We start from the raw sequence: 26,872 nt of genomic DNA, 5'->3' as shown, positions 1-26,872 counted from the left end.
AACGTCATAGTATAGTAAGGCGTTTTTTTCGGGCAAAAAAAGTCAAAAATTTTTTGGACCTCAAAAAGTCATAAAAACGTCATAGTATAGTAAGGCGTCAAAATCGGACAAAAAAAGTCAAAATTTTTTTTGACCTCAAAATGTCATAAAAAACGTCATAGTATAGTAAGGCGTCAAAATCGGACAAAAAAAGTCAAAATTTTTTTTGACCTCAAAATGTCATAAAAAAGGTCATAGTATACTATGGCGTTTTTTTTGGGCAAAAAAAGTCAAAATTTTTTTTGACCTCAAAATGTCAAAAAAAACGTCATAGTATACTATGGCGTTTTTTTCGGGTAAAAAAAGTCAAAAATTTTTTGGACCTCAAAAAGTCATAAAAAACATCATAGTATAGTATGGCGTCAAAATCGGACAAAAAAAGTCAAAATTTTTTTTGACCTCAAAAAGTCATAAAAAACGTCATAGTATAGTATGGCGTTTTTTTCGGGCAAAAAAAGTCAAAATTTTTTTCGACCTCAAAAAGTCATAAAAAACGTCATAGTATACTATGGCGTTTTTTTCGGGCAAAAAAAGTCAAAATTTTTTTCGACCTCAAAAAGTCATAAAAAACGTCATAGTATAGTATGGCGTCAAAATCGGACAAAAAAAGTCAAAAAAAATTTTGACCTCAAAATGTCATAAAAAACGTCATAGTATAGTAAGGCGTCAAAATCGGACAAAAAAAGTCAAAATTTTTTTTGACCTCAAAATGTCAAAAAAAACGTCATAGTATACTATGGCGTTTTTTTCGGGCAAAAAAAGTCAAAAATTTTTTCGACCTCAAAAAGTCATAAAAAACGTCATAGTATAGTAAGGCGTCAAAATCGGACAAAAAAAGTCAAAAAAATTTTTGACCTCAAAATGTCATAAAAAACGTCATAGTATAGTAAGGCGTTTTTTTCGGGCAAAAAAAGTCAAAATTTTTTTTTACCTCAAAATGTCATAAAAAACGTCATAGTATAGTAAGGCGTCAAAATCGGACAAAAAAAGTCAAAATTTTTTTTGACCTCACAATGTCATAAAAAACGTCATAGTATAGCAAGGCGTCAAAATCGGACAAAAAAAGTCAAAATTTTTTTGACCTCAAAATGTCAAAAAAAACGTCATAGTATAGTAAGGCGTCAAAATCGGACAAAAAAAGTCAAAATTTTTTTGACCTCAAAATGTCAAAAAAAACGTCATAGTATAGTATGGCGTTTTTTCGGGCAAAAAAAGTAAAAATTTTTTTGGACCTCAAAAAGTCATAAAAAACGTCATAGTATACTATGCCGTTTTTTTCGGGCAAAAAAAGTCAAAATTTTTTTCGACCTCAAAAAGTCATAAAAAACGTCATAGTATAGTAAGGCGTCAAAATCAGACAAAAAAAGTCAAAAAATTTTTTGACCTCAAAATGTCATAAAAAACGTCATAGTATAGTAAGGCGTCAAAATCGGACAAAAAAAGTCAAAATTTTTTTTGACCTCAAAATGTCATAAAAAAGGTCATAGTATACTATGGCGTTTTTTTTGGGCAAAAAAAGTCAAAATTTTTTTTGACCTCAAAATGTCAAAAAAAACGTCATAGTATACTATGGCGTTTTTTTTCGGGTAAAAAAAGTCAAAAATTTTTTGGACCTCAAAAAGTCATAAAAAACATCATAGTATAGTATGGCGTCAAAATCGGACAAAAAAAGTCAAAAAAAATTTTGACCTCAAAAAGTCATAAAAAACGTCATAGTATTGTAAGGCGTCAAAATCGGACAAAAAAAGTCAAAAATTTTTTGGACCTCAAAAAGTCATAAAAAACGTCATAGTATAGTAAGGCGTCAAAATCGGACAAAAAAAGTCAAAAAAATTTTTGACCTCAAAAAGTCATAAAAACGTCATAGTATAGTAAGGCGTCAAAATCGGACAAAAAAAGTCAAAAAAAATTTTGACCTCAAAAAGTCATAAAAACGTCATAGTATAGTAAGGCGTCAAAATCGGACAAAAAAAGTCAAAAAAATTTTTGACCTCAAAAAGTCATAAAAACGTCATAGTATAGTAAGGCGTCAAAATCGGACAAAAAAAGTCAAAAAAATTTTTGACCTCAAAAAGTCATAAAAACGTCATAGTATAGTAAGGCGTCAAAATCGGACAAAAAAAGTCAAAATTTTTTTTGACCTCAAAATGTCATAAAAAACGTCATAGTATAGTAAGGCGTCAAAATCGGACAAAAAAAGTCAAAAAATTTTTCGACCTCAAAAAGTCATAAAAAACGTCATAGTATAGTAAGGCGTCAAAATCGGACAAAAAAAGTCAAAAAAATTTTCGACCTCAAAATGTCATAAAAAACGTCATAGTATAGTAAGGCGTTTTTTTCGGGCAAAAAAAGTCAAAAATTTTTTTGACCTCAAAATGTCATAAAAAACGTCATAGTATAGTAAGGCGTCAAAATCGGACAAAAAAAGTCAAAATTTTTTTGACCTCAAAATGTCAAAAAAAACGTCATAGTATAGTAAGGCATTTTTTTCGGGTAAAAAAAGTCAAAATTTTTTTTGACCTCAAAATGTCATAAAAAACGTCATAGTATAGTAAGGCGTCAAAATCTGACAAAAAAGTCAAAATTTTTTTTGACCTCAAAATGTCAAAAAAAACGTCATAGTATACTATGGCGTTTTTTTCGGGCAAAAAAAGTCAAAAATTTTTTTGACCTCAAAATGTCATAAAAAACGTCATAGTATAGTATGGCGTTTTTTTCGGACAAAAAAAGTCAAAATTTTTTTTGACCTCAAAATGTCATAAAAAACGTCATAGTATAGTAAGGCGTCAAAATCGGACAAAAAAAGTCAAAAATTTTTTTGACCTCAAAATGTCAAAAAAAACGTCATAGTATACTATGGCGTTTTTTTCGGGCAAAAAAAGTCAAACATTTTTTTGACCTCAAAAAGTCATAAAAAACGTCATAGTATAGTAAGGCGTCAAAATCGGACAAAAATAGTCAAAAAAAATTTTGACCTCAAAATGTCATAAAAAACGTCATAGTATAGTAAGGCGTTTTTTTCGGGTAAAAAAAGTCAAAAATTTTTTTTACCTCAAAATGTCATAAAAAACGTCATAGTATAGTAAGGCGTTTTTTTCGGGAAAAAAAAGTCAAAAATTTTTTTGACCTCAAAATGTCATAAAAAACGTCATAGTATACTATGGCGTTTTTTTCGGGCAAAAAAAGTCAAAATTTTTTTTTACCTCAAAATGTCATAAAAAACGTCATAGTATAGTAAGGCGTTTTTTTCGGGTAAAAAAAGTCAAAATTTTTTTTGACCTCAAAATGTCATAAAAAACGTCATAGTATAGTAAGGCGTCAAAATCGGACAAAAAAAGTCAAAATTTTTTTTGACCTCAAAATGTCATAAAAAAACGTCATAGTATACTATGGCGTTTTTTTCGGGCAAAAAAAGTCAAAAAATTTTTTGACCTCAAAATGTCATAAAAAACGTCATAGTATAGTAAGGCGTCAAAATCGGACAAAAAAAGTCAAAATTTTTTTTGACCTCAAAATGTCATAAAAAACGTCATAGTATAGTAAGGCGTCAAAATCGGACAAAAAAAGTCAAAATTTTTTTTGACCTCAAAATGTCAAAAAAAACGTCATAGTATACTATGGCGTTTTTTTCGGGCAAAAAAAGTCAAAAATCTTTTCGACCTCAAAAAGTCATAAAAAACGTCATAGTATAGTAAGGCGTCAAAATCGGACAAAAAAAGTCAAAAAATTTTTTGACCTCAAAATGTCATAAAAAACGTCATAGTATACTATGGCGTTTTTTCGGGCAAAAAAAGTCAAAATTTTTTTTGACCTCAAAATGTCATAAAAAACGTCATAGTATAGTATGGCGTTTTTTGGGGGCAAAAAAAGTCAAAATTTTTTTTGACCTCAAAATGTCAAAAAAAAACGTCATAGTATACTATGGCGTTTTTTTCGGGCAAAAAAAGTCAAAAATTTTTTCGACCTCAAAAAGTCATAAAAAAACGTCATAGTATAGTAAGGCGTCAAAATCGGACAAAAATAGTCAAAAAAATTTTTGACCTCAAAATGTCATAAAAAACGTCATAGTATAGTAAGGCGTTTTTTTCGGGTAAAAAAAGTCAAAAATTTTTTTACCTCAAAATGTCATAAAAAACGTCATAGTATAGTAAGGCGTCAAAATCGGACAAAAAAAGTCAAAATTTTTTTTGACCTCAAAATGTCATAAAAAACGTCATAGTATACTATGGCGTTTTTTTTGGGCAAAAAAAGTCAATTTTTTTTTTGACCTCAAAATGTCATAAAAAACGTCATAGTATAGTAAGGCGTTTTTTTCGGGCAAAAAAAGTCAAAATTTTTTTTGACCTCAAAATGTCATAAAAAATGTCACAGTATAGTAAGGCGTCAAAATCGGACAAAAAAAGTCAAAATTTTTTTGGACCTCAAAATGTCATAAAAAATGTCATAGTATACTATGGCGTTTTTTTCGGGCAAAAAAAGTCAAAAAATTTTTTTACCTCAAAATGTCATAAAAAACGTCATAGTATAGTAAGGCGTCAAAATCGGACAAAAAAAGTCAAAATTTGACAAACGATCTGCACATGGATGAATTTTTCATGACTTCATGGATATGCTGAATCCCCAAAGCTTCTACTTGCATTCCTTTAAGCAGTTTATGCGAGATTCTGCAATATTTTAAATGTATTAAGATAACACTTCTGTGCTATTGGCAGTGGTGGAGGAAATTCTGAAGCTTAGTACTTCAGTACAAATATGCCGCAAAACATTTACTCAAGTGAAAGTGGAAGTACTACATCAAGAATCTTACTTTAGTAAAAGTACTAAGTACTTACTTTTAAATTTACTTATTATTTTTATATTTACTAGTTATTTACTTAGTATTTTTTTAAAGTAAAAGTACTCACGCAATGGGCTGTCTCAATGTCGGGGCTGTGCCATTTTTAAAAAAAATTACTTTATTGATCCCTCCTGGGGAAATTACTCTCTGCATTTTACCCACACCAAGTGAACGAAACACACACACAAGCATGCACATGCACTAGAGACGCTGGGGCAGGGGGCTTCACTAGGAGGAGCCCGGGGAGCTGGGGTGAATCGGTGCTTTGCTCAGGGGCACCACAGCCATGGTCGCAGAGGCAGGGGAGGCGCGTCTGCATGGCTAAATTAGTGATTATTTTCATTGGTGATTAGAAGCTGGAACCATTTAAAGTTTGCTTAAAAAAAATAAGTAATTAATCGGAAATACAAAACAATTTTTTTTGTCAATCAACTAATCGCTTCCGCTGTAGGTTGGATACTACTAGAGGTAAGTGAGAAAATTATTTTGTAATTTAGCTAAAATGACCCTTTAACGACACTAGAATTCTGCATATGAGAACATGAAATCTAAATTGTGAAGTTGTTAAAACCATTTATTCTCAAGGTCATGTCAAAAGTCTGCACACAAAGACACAAAAGCAGGTTGGAAAGAAATGACAGTGAATTGTCGGTAAGTTTTTATTAAACCTTAAGTACAAACTGCAAAAGTAAAAAACTGTCAATATAACCAACATGAGACTCTCTTTCCGAGTGGAGGGAAAGGCCGAGATGCGGCACTAATAAATTAAGTCACCAGAGACCCCACTGTGAGCAAGTATTTTATACTGTAGAAAATGGAAGAAACGAACAAAACAATAAAAGAACTGAAAAACAGGAAAAAAAAATCCCATCAGAATAAAATATATTGTAAGGCCATAAAAACTTGACAACCACTTTTTTTATGTTGAAAACACCCGACTTGGTATTTCATTAAATAGTCCTAAAACAGTTCAGTCTTCTGCGAGGGACGACAACCAACAAACTGGATTATAGGATTTTTCCTTGACAGTCACCACTGGCAAGCTCAGTGCAACATGAGTAGCTACTACATTTTTGTTGAATTTTCAGTAATGAAAATGTAAAAACCCATTTTTTTTTTTTAGTGAACATATCTTTTTTCCCTTTTCTTTAAAAAAGTAAAGCTAAACAAACAAAACTAGGTTGGGGGCAGTCGTTGGCTACTCAATATCTTCTTTCTTAGTGATATAAGCAGCACTTAAAATTTTTATACACGTTTACCAGAGCGACCCTGTAAGCATCAAACTCACACGGATGAAGAAAGGGAAATGTAAGGCTTTTTCTTCATCAAGCACTCTCCTCTGGAACTTTTTCTCACTTCTTCTCTTTATTCCTTCCTTCCTTCCTTTCTTTCTTCCTCAACCCCAGAAAAAGGCTCAAGTATTTAAAGAAATTTACAGGATTATGTACAAAAAAAGTTGATGTTTTGTTTGTGTTGGACTTTTTTTCCTCTCTAAAAATCACTCATAATATATCTGAAAAAGGGAACAAATGCAAAAGCCAAAAAACAAAGGACAATAAAAGAAAAAAAAAACTAAATTGGATTTGATATTTCACATTTTACACTCTTTAACTAGTGGCTCTACTTGAGATAACACATCAGATCAACAAAAGTAAAAAAAAAAAGAAAAGAACACAAAATAATAATAATAATATAATATAATAATTAATGTTTACTGGTACAGATGAAACAAGAGGACTGGAAGAATGGAATGTTAACACGATTGCACATCTAGAACCAGAGAAGCCTGAAAGCTTTTCTGCCCTGTGGGATGGGGGCGCGTGAGCTAGCTGTTAGCCGACAACAGGCGCTAACCCCCAGATTTTAAATTTTTGTGTTGTTATACAGTAATTATAATCAACAGCACCAATAAAATGGATCTCCTCGCTAAGTATCAGGCACAGTTTTCACTTGCTAGCGAAGGAGGGATCCCTCCATACTACCAGGAAGTGAGGTGAGCGGTGACCTTACACAGGTCAAGCAGCTGTAGCTCTGCCCCTTCTCACATCCACCAATGAACAGAAACATCGACAATGACAAAAAAAAAAAAAAAAAAAAAAAAACACAGAAGACTTCTTGCAAAAAAAACTAGGCTAAAATTCAAAATAGAACTTGAAAAAACATAGCCAACCAACATCATTTGTCTTTCAAGTTTTTACCTCGCATCGCCAAACCCCCTTTTAAAAAAAAGGAGAAAAAAAAGCAATGCAGGAGCTGCATCAAGAACACCTAAAATCAATAAAAAAGGACTCTTCTTCCTCAAACCAAGGACAGAGAGAAACTTTGGGTAACTACTCGTTATCATTTTCATTTCAGAAAACTAGGGAGGAGAAAAAGAAAAGGCCGCCTTTTCATTCGTCCCATGTTCACAGTAGAGTGACGTGTGATGAGAAGGGATGGGGTTTAGCGGGTTCAGTCTCAGGGGAGAGAGGAGGGCAGGAAAGAGTGATGCAAGAAAAAGGTAACAAATGTAACCCATTTCAGTAAAGGGAGGATGGAGGTAAAGGGTATAACAGGGCCCATCAAGTCTTCTTGTGAACGTTACACTTAATGCTTGTAATGCTGTTGAGGACGACTTCAGGAGGGGCGGGGTAGGGGATTCTAAAACCATCCAGAATAAAAACAAATTCTTCTTTCACACTAGTGCAAAAAAGACAACTTGTTTCTCTTTTCTTTCTTTTTTTTGTATAAACAAGCCTGTCATACTAAGGGGGAAGGTGAGTATTTTTTGGAAGGGGGGGCCTGAGGTCAGGTAAGGGGATTTTCAAAGCTCAAAACAAATAATCTTAAATATTGGGTGGTGGAGGAGGGATTGATAGTGATCCTGCTTAATGTAAAAAAAACAAAAAAAAAAGAGAGTGTGGGGAGGGTGTAGGAAGGGGTGGGGCAAGACGTGGGCACAGCGCACAGGGTGGCGATGTCAAGGAGTCCCCCTCAGGACACAGCCGCGGCCTTGGGCATGTGGCTGGAGGACAGGCGTGCCAGGGACACCTCCACAGTGGCACGCTTTCGGGGGCCTCGTTTGGCCGGTGATGCTTTGGCGGGGGGTAAGCCAAGGCAGGGTTCCCCTCCTCCTCCACTGATGACGACTCCTCCACCACCGCCACCGCTATTCTTTAACATGGCCCGGCCACACACCTGGTTCACCAAACTGTTGATTTGCTCCTGAGGGGGACCCATTCAAAATTAAACTATTTCAACAATATATATACGATCACATACTCTAAAATCATTTTGTTGATTCCTAGCTTAGGAATTAACAACACTGAGACAAGAAAATAAAGTACATGAGCACTGTCATGGTGCTCATAATCTACTTCCTGGAACAGTGTAAACCTAGCTGATGTCTCCCCCATCTGGACAGAGAAAGAACTGAACCACAGACAAACAAAACAGCGGCAGCTCACCTCATCGTATCGGTACATCATCTTAAGGCCTCTGCAGGACTTGTGCTTCTCCACATAACGCAGGGCACACTCCAGACAGAAGACCACATTGTCAGTCTCCTGAACCACCTGCGCAGACGGAAACAACCACACGCTCAACTGAGAATTCTCTGAGTTACTGTAGTGGGAATGTGATGAATCATTCATATGTCTTCCACTGCTACTGTATTATTCCACTGGCAAGGTAGTTAGGAAGTAAGTTTGCATATGATGCAATATCATGGCATTGAATTTGATATCACTGCTGTAAAATTTCATCAAATTTATTTTACATACTTTCGAAATACTGAGCCATACAAAGCACAAGAAAATGTATTCTCTGCAAATAAATAGGAATGCTATTATGCATAGCAGGTAGTAGGTAATAAGGACAGTATATAGGCAGTACAGTATAATGCATAATAATACCTACAAAAACCATGTTTATTATTGTGTGGGATGGAAGTAAAATACCAAAATGTATTCAAGGCTCTGTAACATTTTAGAAAACATGTCCTCATATGTTAAAACCATAACTTCTTAAACTCCTGTGCTCTCCGCTCTCACCATGGACAGGTAGCAAAGGTGCTGACAGATCTGGCAGCGTCTCTCTGAAGACTCCAGTGCTAGCCATTTCCCACGGGGCTTCTTGCGTCCGTCACCGGGGCCTAGGCTGCCGTCATGCGTGCCATAGCGAGCGGAGGAGTGCAAACCTGCGTTGTAAAGTTCCTGCCGTTGGAGCATCTCTATGTTCCTATTGGACAAAAAAAAACAACAAAAAAAACCCCCAAAAACAATGCTTGTGAAGTTAGAAGCAGAAAACCTTTGCTGTCATCGTTTAAAATCTGTGCACAAACTGTATCATGGTACATTAAGTTGGGTGTTTTTTCATTGCTCTGGGGAAAAACAGAGTGGGACTTCCTCTATTAAAAAAAAAGAACATTATTTGCATTGGAAAAAATAACACACATAAAGGAACAGAAGATATGAATATACCAGTCATGCAAGATTTAACAGCTTCCCTTAAGGATATGGAAATGACAGAGCTACACTTTAAAAGTTTTGATGAGCAGATTAAATTATACAGGAGTAGTATAAAGTAGTGATAGTAATGTGTGTGTATGTATGCACTGCCGCATCCTACCTGAGGTCTTTGAGAAGGGCGGAGATGGTGGTGAGGAGAAGGCCATTGTCCCTCTTGGATTCGGCTGTGGCGATCTGGTACAGTAGCTTCTCCATGGAGAAGGGTTTGGCTATACGACGACATTTCAGGTCCTGCACACAAAATCAGAAGAGATAATAAATTCTGATTCTCTTTAAATCACCAGGAGGCTGTTTTTGATGCATTTGTTCTTTTTTTCCCGCAGTATACATCATGTATTAAACCAGTTTTTCAATTATATACACACATCCAAATACAAATACGTATCTAAGGGAAATGAGTTATGCTCCAACAATGTTGATAATGTCCTTCAGTGTGTTTGCAGTGTAACCACAGACTCTGTACACTGAGATCAGTGTTTCTTGAACTCTTCTGTTTCTCATTCTTAAGTAAAAAATGTTCATCATCTGAAAGAAAATGTTTCAGGCATTGCACCACATTATAGTACACTGTATGTATGTCCTATTACCCTTGAGAGTAATCTTTTCTGTGGCTATGAATATGATGGTATTGCTGAAGGTATATGTTCTTCCATCACCGTAATGTCCATAATGACAGTAAGGAACATTTTCTTCTTCTCTATTACAGCTATAATCAGGTCCAATGGTCCAAAGGCTTTTTCATGATCAGAAAAGGAAAAAAATCTAAATACACCTCCCGGGGAGACTTGCAGCTGCAATTACTCCTCACAGTTCAACACACTGGCTGATTAAAGAATCAGGCTCTAGTTTCGAAGTTCATTTATCCATTTCAGTTTCAATCAAGTCTGCATAAATCAGAGCTTTAACTGCCTCTGTCCACAGGGGGCCAGTGTTGTGAGGAATTACAAAGCAGGAGTGAAATAAAACAAGCAGCTGTAAAATCTGTAATACTCATTCCAAAGAAACCCAAGACATTTTGATTTTAAATATCATATTTATAAAAAAAACACATTTCCATCCCGTTGCACATTTTGTTTTCCAAATACACATTATGTTCCTTTATTAATTTAGTACAGCACTTGGTACTGCTCTGCCCACACCAATTCATATGCTGACCTTTGCGGCCTGGTAACCCAGGTTCATCCAGTGCGGTGTGGCAAAGTGCACCGTCTCTGATACGCTGTAGCCACAGCACACTTTAGAGACAAAGGCACCGGGGAAGCAGACCACAAACTGCCCGCTCCGCTGGACCGTACGGTAAACCTTGATACCTTCACGGCACAGTACCTCTGGAGAGATCTGGAAGATCAAAAAGGAAGAGACGGAGAGAAAGAAAAGTTTTTAATTTCTGTAATTGTATATTAAGTGGCTTCAGAAAGTAAAGTCATGAAAGACTCAAAATGCTGCTAACTTTAAGATGTAATCAATACATGACAAATAAAGATGGATGGAGTGTGGATAGCTTGATATTAGAATTGGCATTCATACAAAGAAAACACTGACCATGATGTTCTTCTCCAACATTTCTAGTCCTGGGGTGCCATTGGCCTGAAGCAGTGTATGGACCACCTTGTCCAGCTTAGCCTTCTCCTCAGCAGGGATAGAATACCTGCAGGAGGAAGATGCCCAAACAAAAGACATTATTTTTTTTCCAGATGGCTCTCCTATCTTATTTAGGGCCCTATGATTTCCGCGATCACTGAATCGCGGAATTGGCTGAGTAGAGCGGAGTCTATTTTTTTGACGCGGAATATCACGGAATTTGACATAATTTGTCAAGTTGTGTCGGGTTCCGGGATGTTCCGCGTTAAAGAGTGGATTCCGTTTTGGTCGGCCGATTCCGCGATTTGGTAATCGCGGGAAATCATAGGGCCCTACTTATTTTACATTTAAAAAAAATTTACATGAGAATTTAGGGCAGATTTTTCAGTGTGATCTTGCAAACACAACACCAGCGATTCTGAGGAGAGCCCAGCACATACTTACCAAATGCAATCAGCACCAGTGTGTAAGTAATCAATATATGGAAGGCGATTTTGGTCTCGAGACCAGCATGAGGTAGAAAAGACCATGCCAATGTTTAGCCAGGGAATGGTCACCCCTGGGGAGACGGACGGGTTTATAGAGAGAGAAACAAGAGCATAGGTTGTTACTTACTGTAGATTACACAGGAAGAGGAGATGTATCTTAAAAAGTTATTTATGCCTATGTGTGCATTTTTATTTTGCTGCTAAATGTGTTGTTCTTTGAGATTGCTACAGAAAAGCTATAGCCTTTATGCTGCCTTTACATGTGTCCTTACCAGGCACAGCACCCAGATGCCTCAGAATGGATCCAGAGTTATTAGGGAGGACAGTGAGGTTCCATCCATGTCTGAGGTCAAGAGAAGAGAAAATGGTAATTTGTAAAAAGAATACCTAGACATGACGGGTAAGATTAAAACCAGTGGCCACCAAAAATCAAGTTTACAGTCTTCCAGCACACAGGTAGAATATTCTGTCACACCTGAGTGAGGTGAAAGGTCCATGTGCTACTTACTTTGAAAATGGCTCTGACTTTCCTGTGGGGAAACCACTGCCATGTGTACTGGTGTCCACCTTCCCACAATGCACTGCCACGTGGCAGTCTCTCTGCTCCACAATCCTCCAGTACTCTTGCTGCAAGAAAAAAAAAGATGGAAAGCTGATCAGCAGAAGAATGCATGAAACAGGGTCCAGGTTTCAGGTGATGCTTCATCTGACAACTAGCGTGATCAATTTTAAGCAAAGCCACTAGAAGCCATTTTGGTCACTGAACTTTACAGGCAGAACAAGCTTGATAAAAATGTTAGCATGCTAACCTCAACCTCAGCAGCCCCTGGTTCCTTGTTAAAGCACATGGTCATGGTGTTCCGGGCTATCCTGAAGAAGTTAGTCAAAGACACCGATTTCCCCTGCAACAAAGAGGCATTAAACATCATGAATCACAGCATGCTACGGGGGTATGAAGAAAAAAAAAAAGAAACACATGACTCTACATATTTATGGTCTTTGGTCATGGGAAAACAACTACAGGGAATAGGAATTGGGAGTGTGAATAAAAGAATGAGCAAAGAAAATATTGCTGAACATAAATGAACTGCATGTTCTCTTTCCCACCATGTTTGTAGAAGTCAAAAAGTCAGAAGGAAAGCATTACAGTCAAAAGAATGCATGTACTCGCACAGAAATGTATCAACTGTACATGCATATGTTATGTTTCTCTATAAGTCTCCACCTCTGCGCCCCCTCTATAAGTCCCCAGATATATTTCGCCTGGACTTGACCCTGTCTCCCACGGACACTCCTGCTACAGAGAAGCTTTGAAGGTGGCCATAAATCTGCCGGCTCTTGGGCCTGGGGATGTATGGATCCTGCTGAAAGATGACCTTGCAAATTCCTCATCCTCACAGTGACAGTTTGTCTTTCTTTTCTTTTTTCCTTCATAGGTGAGCAGATGTTTCCTCTCCATTTTTTTTAGTGCCTGACATTCTATTTTTATGATTACAATAGCTACAGAGTTGTAAAATAATGCAGTTAAATAATACAGCATAGTAGTGACCTAGTAAGCACTGACAAGCTGTTCTTTGGGCCAGTCAGTAGCAGCACTTATGCAAGCCTTTCCTGGTGTAATTAGAGATAATTATACTCTTGACATGCACTTTGTTCTCTTGATAGAAAAAGTGAAATGTAACCTCCTCCTGGGGGCCACTCTTGATGAAAAAGGCATACAAATCTGAGTTGCAGAGAAGATTGATGGGTCATATTTAGACAAGTCTGTCCTGTCAGCATGGTGACAGCCATTCACATGTCACTACACAGAATAGTTCTTCTATAACTCAGACATCTATGGACTGTGCTGGGTCAGGTCTGCTGACAATATCTCAGTTCTTCAGAGGGAGGTCATACAGGGGGATTTAGTTACCAAAAGAACTGGAAGGAAAAAAAATCAAATGGGATCCAGATTCAGAAAGGGTGGAGTGTTGTGCAGTGTGAGAGTGAGAGACAAAGACAGCCAACACAGAAACAAAGTTATCTTATTGACTGAAATTATTACTGATTCACTCAATCAAGATGCTGTGGCAAATACATGCACACAAACAGTAACACATTCTGCATCTGTGTGCATACAGTACGCACAACAGAACCTGAATTCTCATATCGTGATGTATGTGTTTGCACATGCAGATTACTAAATACAGAAAGAACTGTTAGCCTGTTAACTGCATACACGTACGCGCCTTGTGGCTGGGGGGAAGAGGGGCTAGGTGGAGGATTTGGCAAGAGGACAGTGCATGAGGGGAGAGGGTTTGGAGAGAGAAAGAGGGCCGGCTAGAGGACTGGAGATCTGGGGAAATGGCTCAGAGCAAGAGCATGGGCTGAAGGAGAGGAGCCACGGGGAGAGGGCTCGATTAAAGCGTAGAGAGAGCTGGAGAAGGCGGGGTTTAAAGGGGGGCGGGACAGGGGTGAGGGGAAGGGCTGGTTTTGGGGGGTGGGGGGGGTGGGGGGGCTGCCTTCTCTCTGACCTACATTTCAGCCAGCCAGAATCAACACAGCTGCTAGCAGGCTGGGGAGGTGGGAATACATCTCATGTGCGTGAGCACATATACACATCCACACACACACACACACACACATCCACACACACACACACACAGGACTACTGACCACCTTACCACACACAGCTGCACAGAAATATGTAACAAAACCACAAGGTACAAAAACTGCTGTCCCTCATTCACACAGCAAAAAGCAGGTCTTTACAGTGCAGCTGCATGACACATTTACAAGTACTGCTGCATGTAAACAGGTGTGCAAACTTTTTATGTTTGCTTTTGTAAACCAGAAACTATGACTGTTATTAGCACGATAATGTTACTAAAAATACTGACTACGAATTTCAACTGGCATCAACATCTTTGCAGTTAACACCACAGTCCCCCGAGAGAAACCCAGCCATAGTGTGCTGTAGCAATTTATAGCACAGATTAGCTCCTTTTAAAGATAGGGTGCATATTTTGTCACTTAGGAACTGGCACGGTGACATCAAAACACTCAAACTTTAGTAGTGACAATATGAAAGGTGTAGACTGATTACACCTCATGTGTGACATTAGTCCTAATTCAGATAGTAGTGTGTTGACAGACATCTGGCTGAGCAGTAATGAGGCCTTTGAAAACTGCTGAGGTGCTGTCAACAAGCCACAATAGGACTGGTATTTACCATGTGAACAAATGTGGATGTTCCTGATTTTGTGCCATTATCAGAATCAGAATAACTTTAATAGCTTGTTAGAGAAGGACAAAAACTGACAAAAAAAATCAAACAAACTGTTAACAGAAAGTGTCTTGCTGATGAGTAATCTTTTTGCAGACCAATATGAAAAGAAGGACAACAATGATAAGAAGGCAGGCAGACCAGTAAGATGTGCTCACACCTTAGTGCTACTTCTGATGCAAAGATGACTTCACAGCAAATGCTGTTACCAATAACTGACCCTGAAACAGTTGTCACTAAGAGTTAACAGCTGTTAGGACCATAAAACCTCTTTTAGAAAGAAAAGAACAGAAAAAAGAAGGAAAGAATAACCAAAAAAAGGTACACTTACATGCCTCTTGTCTGTATGCTTCAAATGTGTGGCATAAACAGCAAATGTCTTCTTCATCCTCACCTTGTAAATACATTTGTGCTGGTCACTGAGAACGCCCATGTCTTCCTCGTGCTGCTCCTCTCCATGCTGCCTGTCCTCTTTGCCTTGTTTTTCCTGAGCGAAGAGCCGGCGCCGGCCCGCTTTGACCTGAGCCTCCAGCTCCTTCAGATGGTTATACACTCCATTGGTGCGCTGGTGCCCCGTTGCCCCTCCCACTATCCCACCTGCTAGCCCATTCTTGGGCTCATAGCGTGGCAGGACCAGAGCACTAGGTGCTGAGGAGTCCAAGAGACCCTCCAGAGGGCCCCGGCGCGACTCCAGGTTCTTTTTCTCCTGCAGCACCTCAGCCTGCAGTCGGAGGCGCTCCTCAGCGCTAAGCGAGTCATAGGAGAGGATGTACTGGAGGTAAGCCTCCTGCAGCTTGGCCAGTCGGTCCTGCGCTGACTTAGGGATGCGCAGAAGGTCAGCCAGCTTGGTCCACTTCTTCAGGTCCATCACCTGCTGCATGCCGCCCATGTCATTGATGAGCTGGAAAAAACGTGACAGGTCCACTTCACAGCCACCTGCGAAGAGCAGAAGGACAAAGAGGAGGTTAATTCAGAGAATGTGTACATAGAGAAGTGGTCTGTTTTTGCTTGTCTAAGCTCAGGTTAAAAAAAAACAGAGAAATGAAATCGAATCAAGAAGACTGCCATCTTGAAACATCTGCTCCTGTGGCTAAACATGCCTCCAGCCTAGTTAATTTGATTTGAAACGGCCATTTCAGCTATCAACTTTCAAAATGATCTGAACCATCGCTGCGCCAAACGGAGACACAAATTACTGTTAATGCAGAACTGATCTGCTGGGCACAGTAAAGGAAGTCATTTGGAACCAGGGCACCCTGGCTGGCTGAAGCCACTCCACTCTGGGTCACTGGCTGCCAGGTCTCTCTGGCTAACAGCCACATAACTGTACTCACTCTGGACTAATCTGTACACAGCTGTACACAAAAGCTACAAACATAGCACCGCACGTGCACAACACCAACCCATGTAAATCTATTAAAATTCAACAACAATGTATCTGCATTCGTGGGTTGCATGCATATGCTCATTTAGAAAACTCACTCATACAGCTTCTGTCTGAAGTGGGGCCATTTAAACTTCCATAAAACGCTGATTTTATTGTGAGAAATGGAAGGTGACAAGGCAATCTGGAGGAAATGTTGTTTTTGCAGCCCGTCAGGCCTCTCACCGAGTTGCTCCACGTTGTTATTGTCATCAATAAACAGGAAGATAAAATCAGGCGGAATGCCACTGGAGCTTTCAGAGCACCACTGATACCAATGGAAATAACAATATTTGTGATGCTTGCTTACTGATGGCTTTTGTCATCACGTCATAACGCCCAGAAAGATTGACAAAACAGTCAAAAACTGCAGGATGCTGAGAAGGTATTCATGCTTTATCTTCTTTTTATGTACTATATCTAGTTTATCTCTTTCTTATATTTACATTCCACAAAAGGTGTGACAGAAAATCAATCACAAGTGTAAGCAGGGCTGAGAGGAGGCCTCAGTTTGGAATGAGGATTGAATTCACTCCTTTAAAAGTTCTGGTCCTCTTAGTTAATTAGATTTTTTGTTTTGTTGTCTCAAGCACCTCCTGTACATTCATATATACATGTGTGTGTTTAGCTCACTTACCAATGACAGGTGGCTCATCCATGGTAATGCCCTGAGATTTGAGGTGCTTGCGGATGCAGGCCAGCCGCTGCACGTTGGGGCCCCAGCGCCGGCCCAGCATGTGGACCCTCTGCACCTGTGTAACAAAACGCATCTCCTCGCTCAGCTTGCACTCTGGTCGCCAGTCTGGAGGCGGGACTACGCGGCACATGCCAGCCGCCTCGGCCTGTTCCCTCACCGCATCCAAGTACACCAGGGGGTCCTGGAACTCCCGCGGCACTGGCCGGAAGACAGGGACTTCACCCAGCGCTGCCCAGCCCTCTGGCCTACTCCGCTGGCGCTCCCACTCCTTCTCCTGCTCACGTTCCTTCTGGCGTGTCATCTCTTTCTCACGCTCCCACTCCTTGTCACGTTCAGCAGGCCGCAACGCTGCTGGTTTGAGCTGTCCGGGGCTGTTGGTGGAAGAAAGTAGAGAGGAGGTGGAGGAGGAGGAGGACACAGAGGTTTGTTGGGAGTCTGAGGTAGTGCTGGCACGACTGGGGTTCTGTGGGTGATTCTGGCCTGATGAGGGGGAGGAAGAGGAGGAGTTACGACCATGAGACCTGCTCTGCTGCTGCTGTGCTTGTCGTATCAACATCAGCTTGCCGGCCGATGCCCGCTTAGGTCGCTGGTTCACCGGCTCCGCATTGGCTGCTGGTGTAGAAGGAGGTGGGGTTTGTTGAGGAGGGGGAGTAGGAGGTGGGGTAACAGGTGGAGTTTGTTTAGGAGAAGGGGGTGTTTCTGATTGATGTCCATTAGAAACTGGAGTGGTGATTTGTGTGGCAGCTTTCTCTTGATTGGCCACCTTCTTGCTGCTGCTGCGTGTCTCCAGAGGAGTCGGCTGAAGCTTGGCCTTCTTGGCCTCAGTGCCAGTGGTTTTGGCTTTCTGCTCAACAACCCCTGTCCCCACTGAATTGAGCACCACCTCCAGACGCCGCTTGGAGTTGCGCAGTCCCTCTCGACCTGGACACTCCCCCTGGCCCTGCTGGCACTGTCTCTGCCCATCCTCCTTGGCCAGGGTGTTGTGCCGCTGCCCATTTAGCCTCCCGTTGAGGCGGGCACCGGCAGCCACATTGTGCAGCCCATTGGATAGTAGCACCTGTTTGCGGGTTTTTGCATTGCTGTGGTGGGCTGGTGCCGCTGCTTTTCCTGAGTTGGCCAGCCCATTGCTGGCTGCTGGCTGGCTGTGCTGATTGTGATTGTTTGCTGACGATGGTGCCGAGGCGGCGCTGTTGTGTTTGTTGCTGCTGCTGCTGAGTTTGGTTTTCTTGCCCAGTTCTTTCTGTTTGGCTTTGGTGTAAGTGACGTGGCCCTTGGACACGGTGGCTGTGTACTTCTTCACAGTTTTGGACGGCAGTCGGAAGTCGCGGCTCTTTTTGGCACCACCAACAGCTTGTGCCGAGCCTGCCCGCGTCAGCCCGTTCACTTTAGAGACCTGAGATCCACAGAAAGAGTGGGAGAGAGAAGGGACACATTAGATGAGCAGGTTAAATCAGTTTATCATAATGCTATGGAACAATCATGTATAAAACACACTAGGGAAAGATCTTAGAAAACAGGAATCTTTGATGGAAAGGAAATGCGGTGGTTTGCTAACAGAGCTCAAAAATTTCAAAGCATTCTGTCTGATCAGATCTCTGCTGTACTGTGTATTAGGTCACATGCCTGTGAAAATTAGAACTACTGTTAGATTATATTAGTATTATATTGCACAAAGAACACAATAAAAACAAAACATGCCCACACACAAATAGAATTACATAAAAACTACAATAAGAGACATGAAAGGGCACAGGCACACCCACACTCAACAATGAAGAGGCCAAACATTCAGATGCTGGCAATGAATGGCCAAAGCTATCTGTGGAAAACTACGCTATTCATTAAGGAACCAATCAACTGTCCAGCTTACTATACTTTCAAATGCAGTACACTTTTGTAAACTGCAGCTAAAACTGCTGTCAAAACCACTACGTCCCGAGATAAACAACCATTTGGAATGGGTAGGAAAAAAAAGAGATGGTAGACATGAGAGGGAAAGCAGGGATGGCTCCATGGTTGCTGTTAGCAGATGGCTGGACAGTATGAGGTAGGAGGTGGGGTCACTGGGATGGAATAACATCCCATCTGAGAACATAAAAACAGCCTTTTATTTGCTATGGGTTTCCTTAAATGCTATTTTTGTGCTATGAATAAAGGTTCAGCCTGTGTGTTTATGTGTGTGCATGGGAGCGAGATAGAGAAAGGGAGCGAGCGAGTGTGTATGTGCATGTGAATGTGTGTGTGAAGTCTTTGAGCTGCAGATCAGAGGTTTGGTACAGTGGTGTCTGGTTCCATGGCTGGCTCGCTGGCTACAGCTGTGGGAGGGAGCACGGTCACCCTCTCCCTCAGAGCACAGAGCCTCACAGCCGGTTCAGTACATGTTAAAAACCATTGTGTATTTCTGTCTGTCTTTCCATTTGTGCCTTTCTTGCAGTCTGGCCTTTTCTGATGGCTTCACTCTCTTTCACGCTCTTTTCTCACCATCACTTTATTTCCTGCATCTCCTTACATGCACTTATACTTCCCCTATACTATGCATTTCTAAGAATATCCCTTTTTGTCTCTCCCTCCTCATCTCTATGTTTTCATAGCCCACTTTCAGTGCTGCCAGGAGTTTCTCATTCCCCTTTTCCCTCTCCTTCTCTCCCTTCCTGTTCACTGGTGTGTGAGAGAGGGCCCTACAGAGTGTTAGGAAAAAAATTAAAGATCATTATTTGGCTGCTAATATCTGAATAGACTGTGCTGGTGTTCAATGTTCTATAGATGTTTTAATTTAAAGCGTGTATATTTTCGTTCTGTGTTTGGTTACATTTTATTTTGAAAATATTTTCAAACAACAAATTATCTAAGCAAAGTAGGGATAGACACGCTTAGACATAAGCCATCGTAGATCACTGACTGTCATTAGAAGACCTAAAAATGTAATCTATAATCATGTTTCACTGTCATCTATCTACCATATCTGTGTGACCAGCTGAAAGTAAAATGAAGGAGGATGGGAGAGATGGAGTTATCAATCACAGTCGGGGCGCCACAGGAGGGAGGTGACAGCCGGCCCATTGACAGGTTTGCCTTTGAAGGGCTCTTGTGTCACACTTGTGTGTCTGTGTATGTGTGTGCGTGTGTGTGTGTGTGTGTGTGTGTGTGCATGCACATGTATTGTATTGTGTCCGTCTCAGGTGGCGGGGGGCCGACACAAAGACCAGGCCATTAAAAGATAAGGGGGGACTGAAACCTAACCCTGCCTCCGTCAATCACTCCCCCCAACACACACACACGAACATACACACACGCCTCACAATAGAAAAACAAGGGGTAACAAGAAAAGAGTGAGGAAGAAAGGGGCATTTGCAAAAGAGAGAATGCAGCAACAATATGAGGCTGCACAGAAAGTGCTACCTAAAGAGCACAGCTGTTTTCATGTGGCACATACTGTATTGTATGTCCAAAAAACTTCACGTTGTGATTTCAAACTGACTTATGACTTTATTGTTTTATAAGCCAAATCAATACAAAGTTCAATGTGTGTGTTTATTTAATGTTACACTGTTACTATGCAGCAGTTGTCCAGACAGCTGCTATATTCATCCAACCTCAGTTTGCTGACAAAGCGCTGAGTCCAAGAGACGCGCTGTCATGACCACTTCCTGCCACAGGAGGGCTCAGCGGACCAGCTGTCTTTAAGGGGGAAAGGTAAGTCTCCCTCACTTTTCTCTCTTTAATTATTTGGTCTGGTGGAAGAGGAGGATGGCAAGAGAGTGATGACGAGAGGAGAAAAAAGAGACAGAGTAATACAGAATGATGCTGGGGAAGGAAGGAAGAATGAGAGGGAGAAAAAGAAAGATAGAAAGAAAGAAAGGAAACAACGGATAAGTCAAAGCATACGGAAGTTCATTCCTCCTAAAAGCCACTGGTAGAGAGAATTCAAACCCAAATGAAAAGGACGATGAACAGAACAAGAAAGACAATGAAGCCAAAAGAGAAAAAATAGAACACACACACACACACACACACAGAGGCAGGCAGGCAGCCTGTTCTGGAGTGGATTTTGGTCGCACGTGAGCAGGGAAAGGGGAGGGAGAGGGAGGTGGGTCTAGATGACATCATGTGTTGCTATAGCCCAGCTGAGGCCTGGCAGGAAGATTTTTAACAGGCAACATCTGCAGGAGCCGGCCCTGAAAAGAAGAGGGGGGTAAAGAGAGAGAGAGAGAGACAGACAGCGAGAGAAGGCCAGCAAGAGGATAGAAGAAGACAGGAGAAAGTTTAACCCTTGAAAAGCCCTGCTGACTGACAAAAGTAGCAAGATGCAGGAAAAGATTGCACGTGTGGCATTTTTCTGTTTACTACATCATTCTGAGGACAACTGAATAAAACTTACATTTTTAAAAATCTAAAATCACAGATGGTCATGGCCAAATTTCGACTTCTTTGTCAGGATGTAGTGGAGCCTCTCTCGCTCCACCGAAGGCACCGGTGGTTCTGACAAGCACCTCTTTAAAAATGTAACTACACATGAGGAAAATAAAGGTACCAGACATTGCTGACAGAGAAGACAACATGCTCAGAAATGTTCTTTTTTTTTATGATCTAGCAAAACCATTTCCAGTGTACGCCTTCTTTTCGCCACAACTATCTCTATCACCAGGAGCGTAAAATAATGTAAACACCATAACTTTGGCTAGATAATGAATGCACTCCATAGTTTGATAGCATCCAACACATCCATCATGTGTTATGTTGGTGCAATGACAATCAGTGGTTTAAATCTTATGCTGAATTATAAATCAATTCCTATACTGGACTTATTTATGGTGCGACAGCCTGAACACCTCGACGGTGAGGCATAAATCCGGCTTAAGCCCTCTTTCCCCTCTGCTGTCTTATTAGGGCGCGACGTGATGCGGCCCTAGGCAGGTTGACTTTTAAGCAGCTCGAGAAAGGTCACTATGAAAGCCTTGTACTAATAAAACACACTGCAAAAACCCCTTTCACAAACTTACAGGGAGAGATCTACATTTAGTACAGTAGCAAAAAAACGCATTTTACAAAAAAAGAAAGGGAAACGTTACGTTATCCTCAATGAGCATTTCATTTTTAGTGGTTTGTTTGTCATCTATTGTAATTAAATACCTGTTGTAATAGCATAAGGGAGGTTAACTGAGGATGTCTGCGAACAAACAACTAAACAAGAAGGTGCGGAGTGCTTTTCAAATGATGCAGAGTCGGCTAAATGGTTTGGCCCTGCACACCCCACCTGCACTCACTGCTATGTAAAGCTGCTTTGCTGACATCCCCACTTTTGTTATTTAATTAAAATGGATAGAATCATGTTGTTCTATAAAAGGTCCTGTTACGGCGCATGTATTTTTTTGATACAAGCTGCTATTAAATTAGGGAGAACTGAATCACAGTGAATTGAATTATGATAATGCCTTTAGCCTTCGGTTTTACACACAGAACCCGTAGTTCGTTTTACGGCTACATAATCACTTAACCTTTTATATGGCTTTTCACAGTTGGTCGTGTGTATAAATGTGTGTGTGTGTCTTGAACACACATGGTTGACACACATACTGTTCATGCTAATTGGAGGGAGAGGAAGAGAAAAAAAAAAGCACTAATCCTTCCAAATGACTGGAGCCATGTTGTCAAGGGCAAGATCCGTCTGTTTGACACAGGAACAGAGAGAGCGACAGAGTGAGAGAGTGGATCATGAAGAGAAAATGAGTGAAAGAGACGGAGAGAGCTGGAGATACAAAGAGAGAAAGGTGGAGTGAGAGTGCAGGAGGAAAAACAAAATACACAGTACGAGCGGAGTCAAAAGAATCACACAGGGTGCCAACAGCGAATTGAAAAAGAAAGAGAGAGAGTGTAGAGGAAGAGATGCAGAACAAAGACTAGTGAGTAAGCTAGGCTGAAGTTTGTCTTGGCAGGCAGTCGCTCTCATTGAGATTCATTGTCAGTTTTACTGGACAATTCCAGCCACTTTAAAAACCTGAAACACATGCCTGAGTCTGCATCGGTAGCAGCACATTACTACAACAACAACAACAACAACAACAACAAAACACTGCCCAGAAGTTGGCATTCGACAAGAAGGAAGAGGCAGGAGAGGAAATGGGAAAGAAGACAGAAAAGAAGAAAAATGGGCAAAAGCGGGAGATACACGATGAGAGAAAAAGACATGTTGCCTCAGCAAACAACTACTTCTGATTAGCTAATGTGATCATGAGAATGCCAGTTTTCTGAATAAAGCCACCTCTACCCATTCTCTTCCTTCTCCTCCTCTTCTTTCACTTTGCGGGGTTCCTTGAAACCTGCTAAGTACCATAGAGGGAGGCAGGCTTTCACAGCCCCTAGCCAGCACTACTAAATATAGCTGCAGTCGCGGCAGGCCAAAACACAATCATTACTCTCCCAGACACGATGGAGGAGAGGAGAGGAGAAGTTAAAAGTGGGCTAGACAAGAAGATAGGACCAGCACAAAGAGAGGAAAATAAAACGGAGATGGTGGAGAAGGCAAGGCAAAGGAGGAAATGAGCAATAAAAAGAAAGTGTAGGAGGGAGACAAGAAAGGCACAGGAGTAGTTAGGAAAAATTATTGAGAGGAAGATGAAAAAAAAAAGTGGCACATGGGTAAATGGAGGAGAGGAGTCAAAAGAGAGGGGCATTTCAAAAGGCATAATAGCCAAACAAGCATGCTGCACCTCCAGCTTGTTAATACAGAATATTCCAGTGTATCCCCAGTTATAACAAAGCTAATGCAAACCATTTACCTCCCATAGAAATGTCCACATAGTAGCATGCTTTTCATAGACGCTGCTGTCACATTTTAGGGGCCCTCTTGGAAAAGCTATAGAAATGCTTTCATCCTTTCTCTTTTCTTTTCTGTGTCATATTTAGCATGTTATGGCACCTATCATTTTATTGAAAGTCCACGTCTGAGTATTCCCTCCCTGGCCTTACAGTACCTGCTTGCGTAGCTCTTCAGCAGCCCTCCTCGGTGGCAGCCCGTTGGCTGAGCCTCGACCGCTGGCCAAGGCCTGTTGCTCCCTGGCATGCTCCCGTGCCTCTGCCCGCTCACTGCGCTCCCTCAGGAGGGGCGGAGGTGGAGGGGGAGGGGGTGGCAGTGGCGGGGCAGGCGCGTCCCTGCCGTGGGTCCCCGCCTTGGGCCTCGGACTCTCCCTGGTCCCTGCTTTACCGTGACTGTTGAACACTGGAGGGGAAGAGAAACAGAAGAATCAAGAGTTTTGCTTTTGTGATTTTTAGTTAATGCAGGGGAGGAGAATTTTTAGATGGGGGGGGGGGGGGGGGGGGGGGGCTGATTTGAAATTATCTGAAAATTTAAATAATTTGAAAATGAAAAAAAAATAAATAAATAACATTTAGTAGAAATGGTCTCAGAAGAAAATTGCTGTGGGAATTTGAATGTGGCAGCAATATTGTATTGTCTCTTGACCGGTGACCATTCATAATGCCGTTAACAGCTTTTAGTTGTCTAGAAAAACTTCTCTCAGCATATGAATCAGACATCTTATGTATGAAGATCACAAAAAGACATTGGGTTTCCTCTAAAAGCAAATCAAAGCTTTGCATGATTCACTGTTGAAATTTAGGAATGTATGTGGTATATATTCTCATTTTACAAGTTTTTTGTTTTTTTTTTTGTTTTTACACGTTATGCAAACTCACATTAAATTCTTAATGTTTACAACTGGTCACAAATAAATAAACAAAGTAAAAAAATTAAGCCCCTGCAAAGCAAACAAGAGACTGTGGAAAGTTCCTATCAGTTACCAAGGTCTAAATACCCTTAATAGGACGTATACTATGCTGTTTCAGACTACCGTCTACCTATGCCAATGCCAATATGTGGTCATAAGTCTCAAGCATAGTGCAGAATGGCTTATAAACCCCTGGCACCAAACCACAAGTGGAAAAGCCCGCACAAACATTGGAGTGACAGGCTTTTGGCTAACACATAGCCCCCAATCAGTAAAATATGCATGATTTAAGGTGTGCATGAAAACGTCTTTATACTACATGTCAATGAACCTGTTCAAAATGGACGTCGAGTACATCAACCCTCCGGGATGATGCTAAGCGGCTCCAACAGGAGCGAGGCAATTAACATACACATTCAATAGCTCTCTCTTCAGCTTTTATGACGGTCAATTTTAAGTTTCATGGCATTTTAATATCAACAGGCTGAATGGAAAGAATGACAGGAGGCCACAGCACAAACACACAGAGCATTTACAGTGCACATGCAATACACAGCATACTTTGGAGAGCAAGAAGTGTGTTACACGATCTGTATATAGATTTTTGAGCATCAGTGTGTGTTTCTGTCTGCAAAAGTTTTTGTGTGTGTTATACTGTATGTGTGTATCCCCTCAAAACCGCAAGTGAGCGTCCATGTGTCTCTTGAGCCCCTGGTTCAATGAAAAATGAGAGAAATCCTGACATTTTGAGAAGTGAGCTAAGCAAGAAACTGAGCCCAATAAAAGCTGTTTAATTTAGCTATGTCAACATGGCACACGGCCAAGAGAGAGAGAGAGAGGAGTGGAGAGATGGAACGCTGATGAATGGCCTACAATGAAGGGCCCTTCCTGTCTCTCTTTACCTCCCAGAATAAAATGTTTCTCTCTCCTTCACTAATTCTATTTCTCCTTTTCCTCAACTGCTTCCCCCTCCTCCTTCCTCTCTTCCCCTCCCGTCTCCTCCCTGTGAGCCCATATAACCCTGCTCATGCTGGAGAGCGGCCCAAGCTGCATATTAAAGTGTCACGTTTGACACCTATCTTAATACCGCAAAATGTACCAAGGTGTGTGTGTGTGTGCCTGATATCCAACACAGCATAAACACTGTCTAAACACTGAAGCAATGACCCAGTCTTGACTGTGTGCACACCTACAAATGTACACAAACGCCCGTTTGTGTCCTTAACCCCCTCATCTCGTATTGTCCCCTACAAAGTATATCTGCTTATTTCCCTCTTATCTATTTATTTAGCATATCACAGAGAAGGCGCCAAGCTGCTTTGCAAACAGTGTTGGTATATGAGATAAGAAGGGAGAATAAGCTGTCCTCATGCACACTACAAGCCTGGATTTGTTCAAACAGGTTTTACTATCCTACTGTTCGTGCTCCTTATACAGAAATGTGCAAATGTACAGTTTATGTTTCACGCTGCAGCTACAAATGTTCCTGTGAGAATGAGAGAGGAGTAGATGTGAGTTGAGGCACTTGATGGTGAACTACACAAAAGCAGAGCACAGTTCTCCGAGAGTTCAACGCAAGCAAATCTATGGACCTATCTCCGTCTTTCACTCTTAATCCCACCAGTCTCTCTCCTCCTCCACATTCCACTTGAGAGGATGACAGAGGAAAGAGCTGAGCAAAGCGTTCACCTTTTGAACTTTTCTGGCGGTGATTCTACAAACTAAGGAAAGAGCGAGAGAGTCAGGGAGGGCCGAAAGGAGGAACTATGAAATCCAGCCCTTGTTTCATAGGGAAATGCCTGGCCGGAAGGATTGTATGTCTGCCAGGGAGAGAGGGCCTCCAGGTTAAAATCGTTTCTGTAATGCTCAGTAGAAAAAACTGTGGACTGAATACTACAAGATGAATGGATGGACCATAAACACACGATATGCCACTGTAAATAAAAATGGGACATGGGAGAAATATTTTGGATTCTATTAAATAAACATGTTTTACCTTATACACTGCAAAAAAAATCTCCATCTTATCATTTTTTATCCGTGACTGAGCCCTGAAAGTATGATTTTCTGCCTTTGCAGTAAGATTATTTGTTTGAAGGATTTTCCAGCATTAAGTGTTATTTTTCGGGATTACATCTCTGCAGCACACTTGTTTTTATAGTCCTCAGTGTTGGGATTGTGTACGAGTCTGTTCTCATAGGCTCAATTGCATGCATGCAATTTCCTAAATGCTGAGCACAAGTGTGTATATGTGCACTCATCCAAATGTTTATGTGACCCAAGGGGTGTACGCATGCTGTCACTGCATTG

The 26,872-nt window shown here is 40.8% G+C and overlaps 1 protein-coding gene across 3 annotated transcripts in view; it reads right to left on the bottom strand.

Annotated features, from left to right (window-relative positions):
* Positions 1-6,029: 6,029 nt before the first annotated feature.
* Positions 6,030-26,872, bottom strand: part of jarid2b (jumonji, AT rich interactive domain 2b) — a 106,292-nt gene continuing 85,449 nt past the window's right edge. The window contains exons 6-18 of one of the 3 annotated variants that reach the window (XM_041053376.1): positions 23,810-24,054; positions 16,779-18,231; positions 15,050-15,654; positions 12,263-12,355; positions 11,962-12,080; positions 11,726-11,796; positions 11,410-11,524; positions 10,927-11,032; positions 10,540-10,722; positions 9,485-9,615; positions 8,908-9,094; positions 8,323-8,430; positions 6,030-8,080 (exon numbers count right to left, since the gene is read on the bottom strand). In XM_041053376.1, coding sequence (XP_040909310.1) covers positions 7,850-8,080; positions 8,323-8,430; positions 8,908-9,094; positions 9,485-9,615; positions 10,540-10,722; positions 10,927-11,032; positions 11,410-11,524; positions 11,726-11,796; positions 11,962-12,080; positions 12,263-12,355; positions 15,050-15,654; positions 16,779-18,231; positions 23,810-24,054 — 3,647 coding nt within the window. In that variant the 3' untranslated portion in view covers positions 6,030-7,849. The other 2 variants (XM_041053377.1, XM_041053378.1) reach the window with 2 other exon arrangements.

The sequence above is a fragment of the Toxotes jaculatrix genome, chromosome 13 (genome assembly GCF_017976425.1).
Source record: "Toxotes jaculatrix isolate fToxJac2 chromosome 13, fToxJac2.pri, whole genome shotgun sequence".
Taxonomy (NCBI): Eukaryota; Metazoa; Chordata; class Actinopteri; family Toxotidae; genus Toxotes; species Toxotes jaculatrix.
The sequence above is the reverse complement of the archived record's forward strand: the minus strand, read 5'-3'. Positions and strand labels throughout refer to the sequence as shown.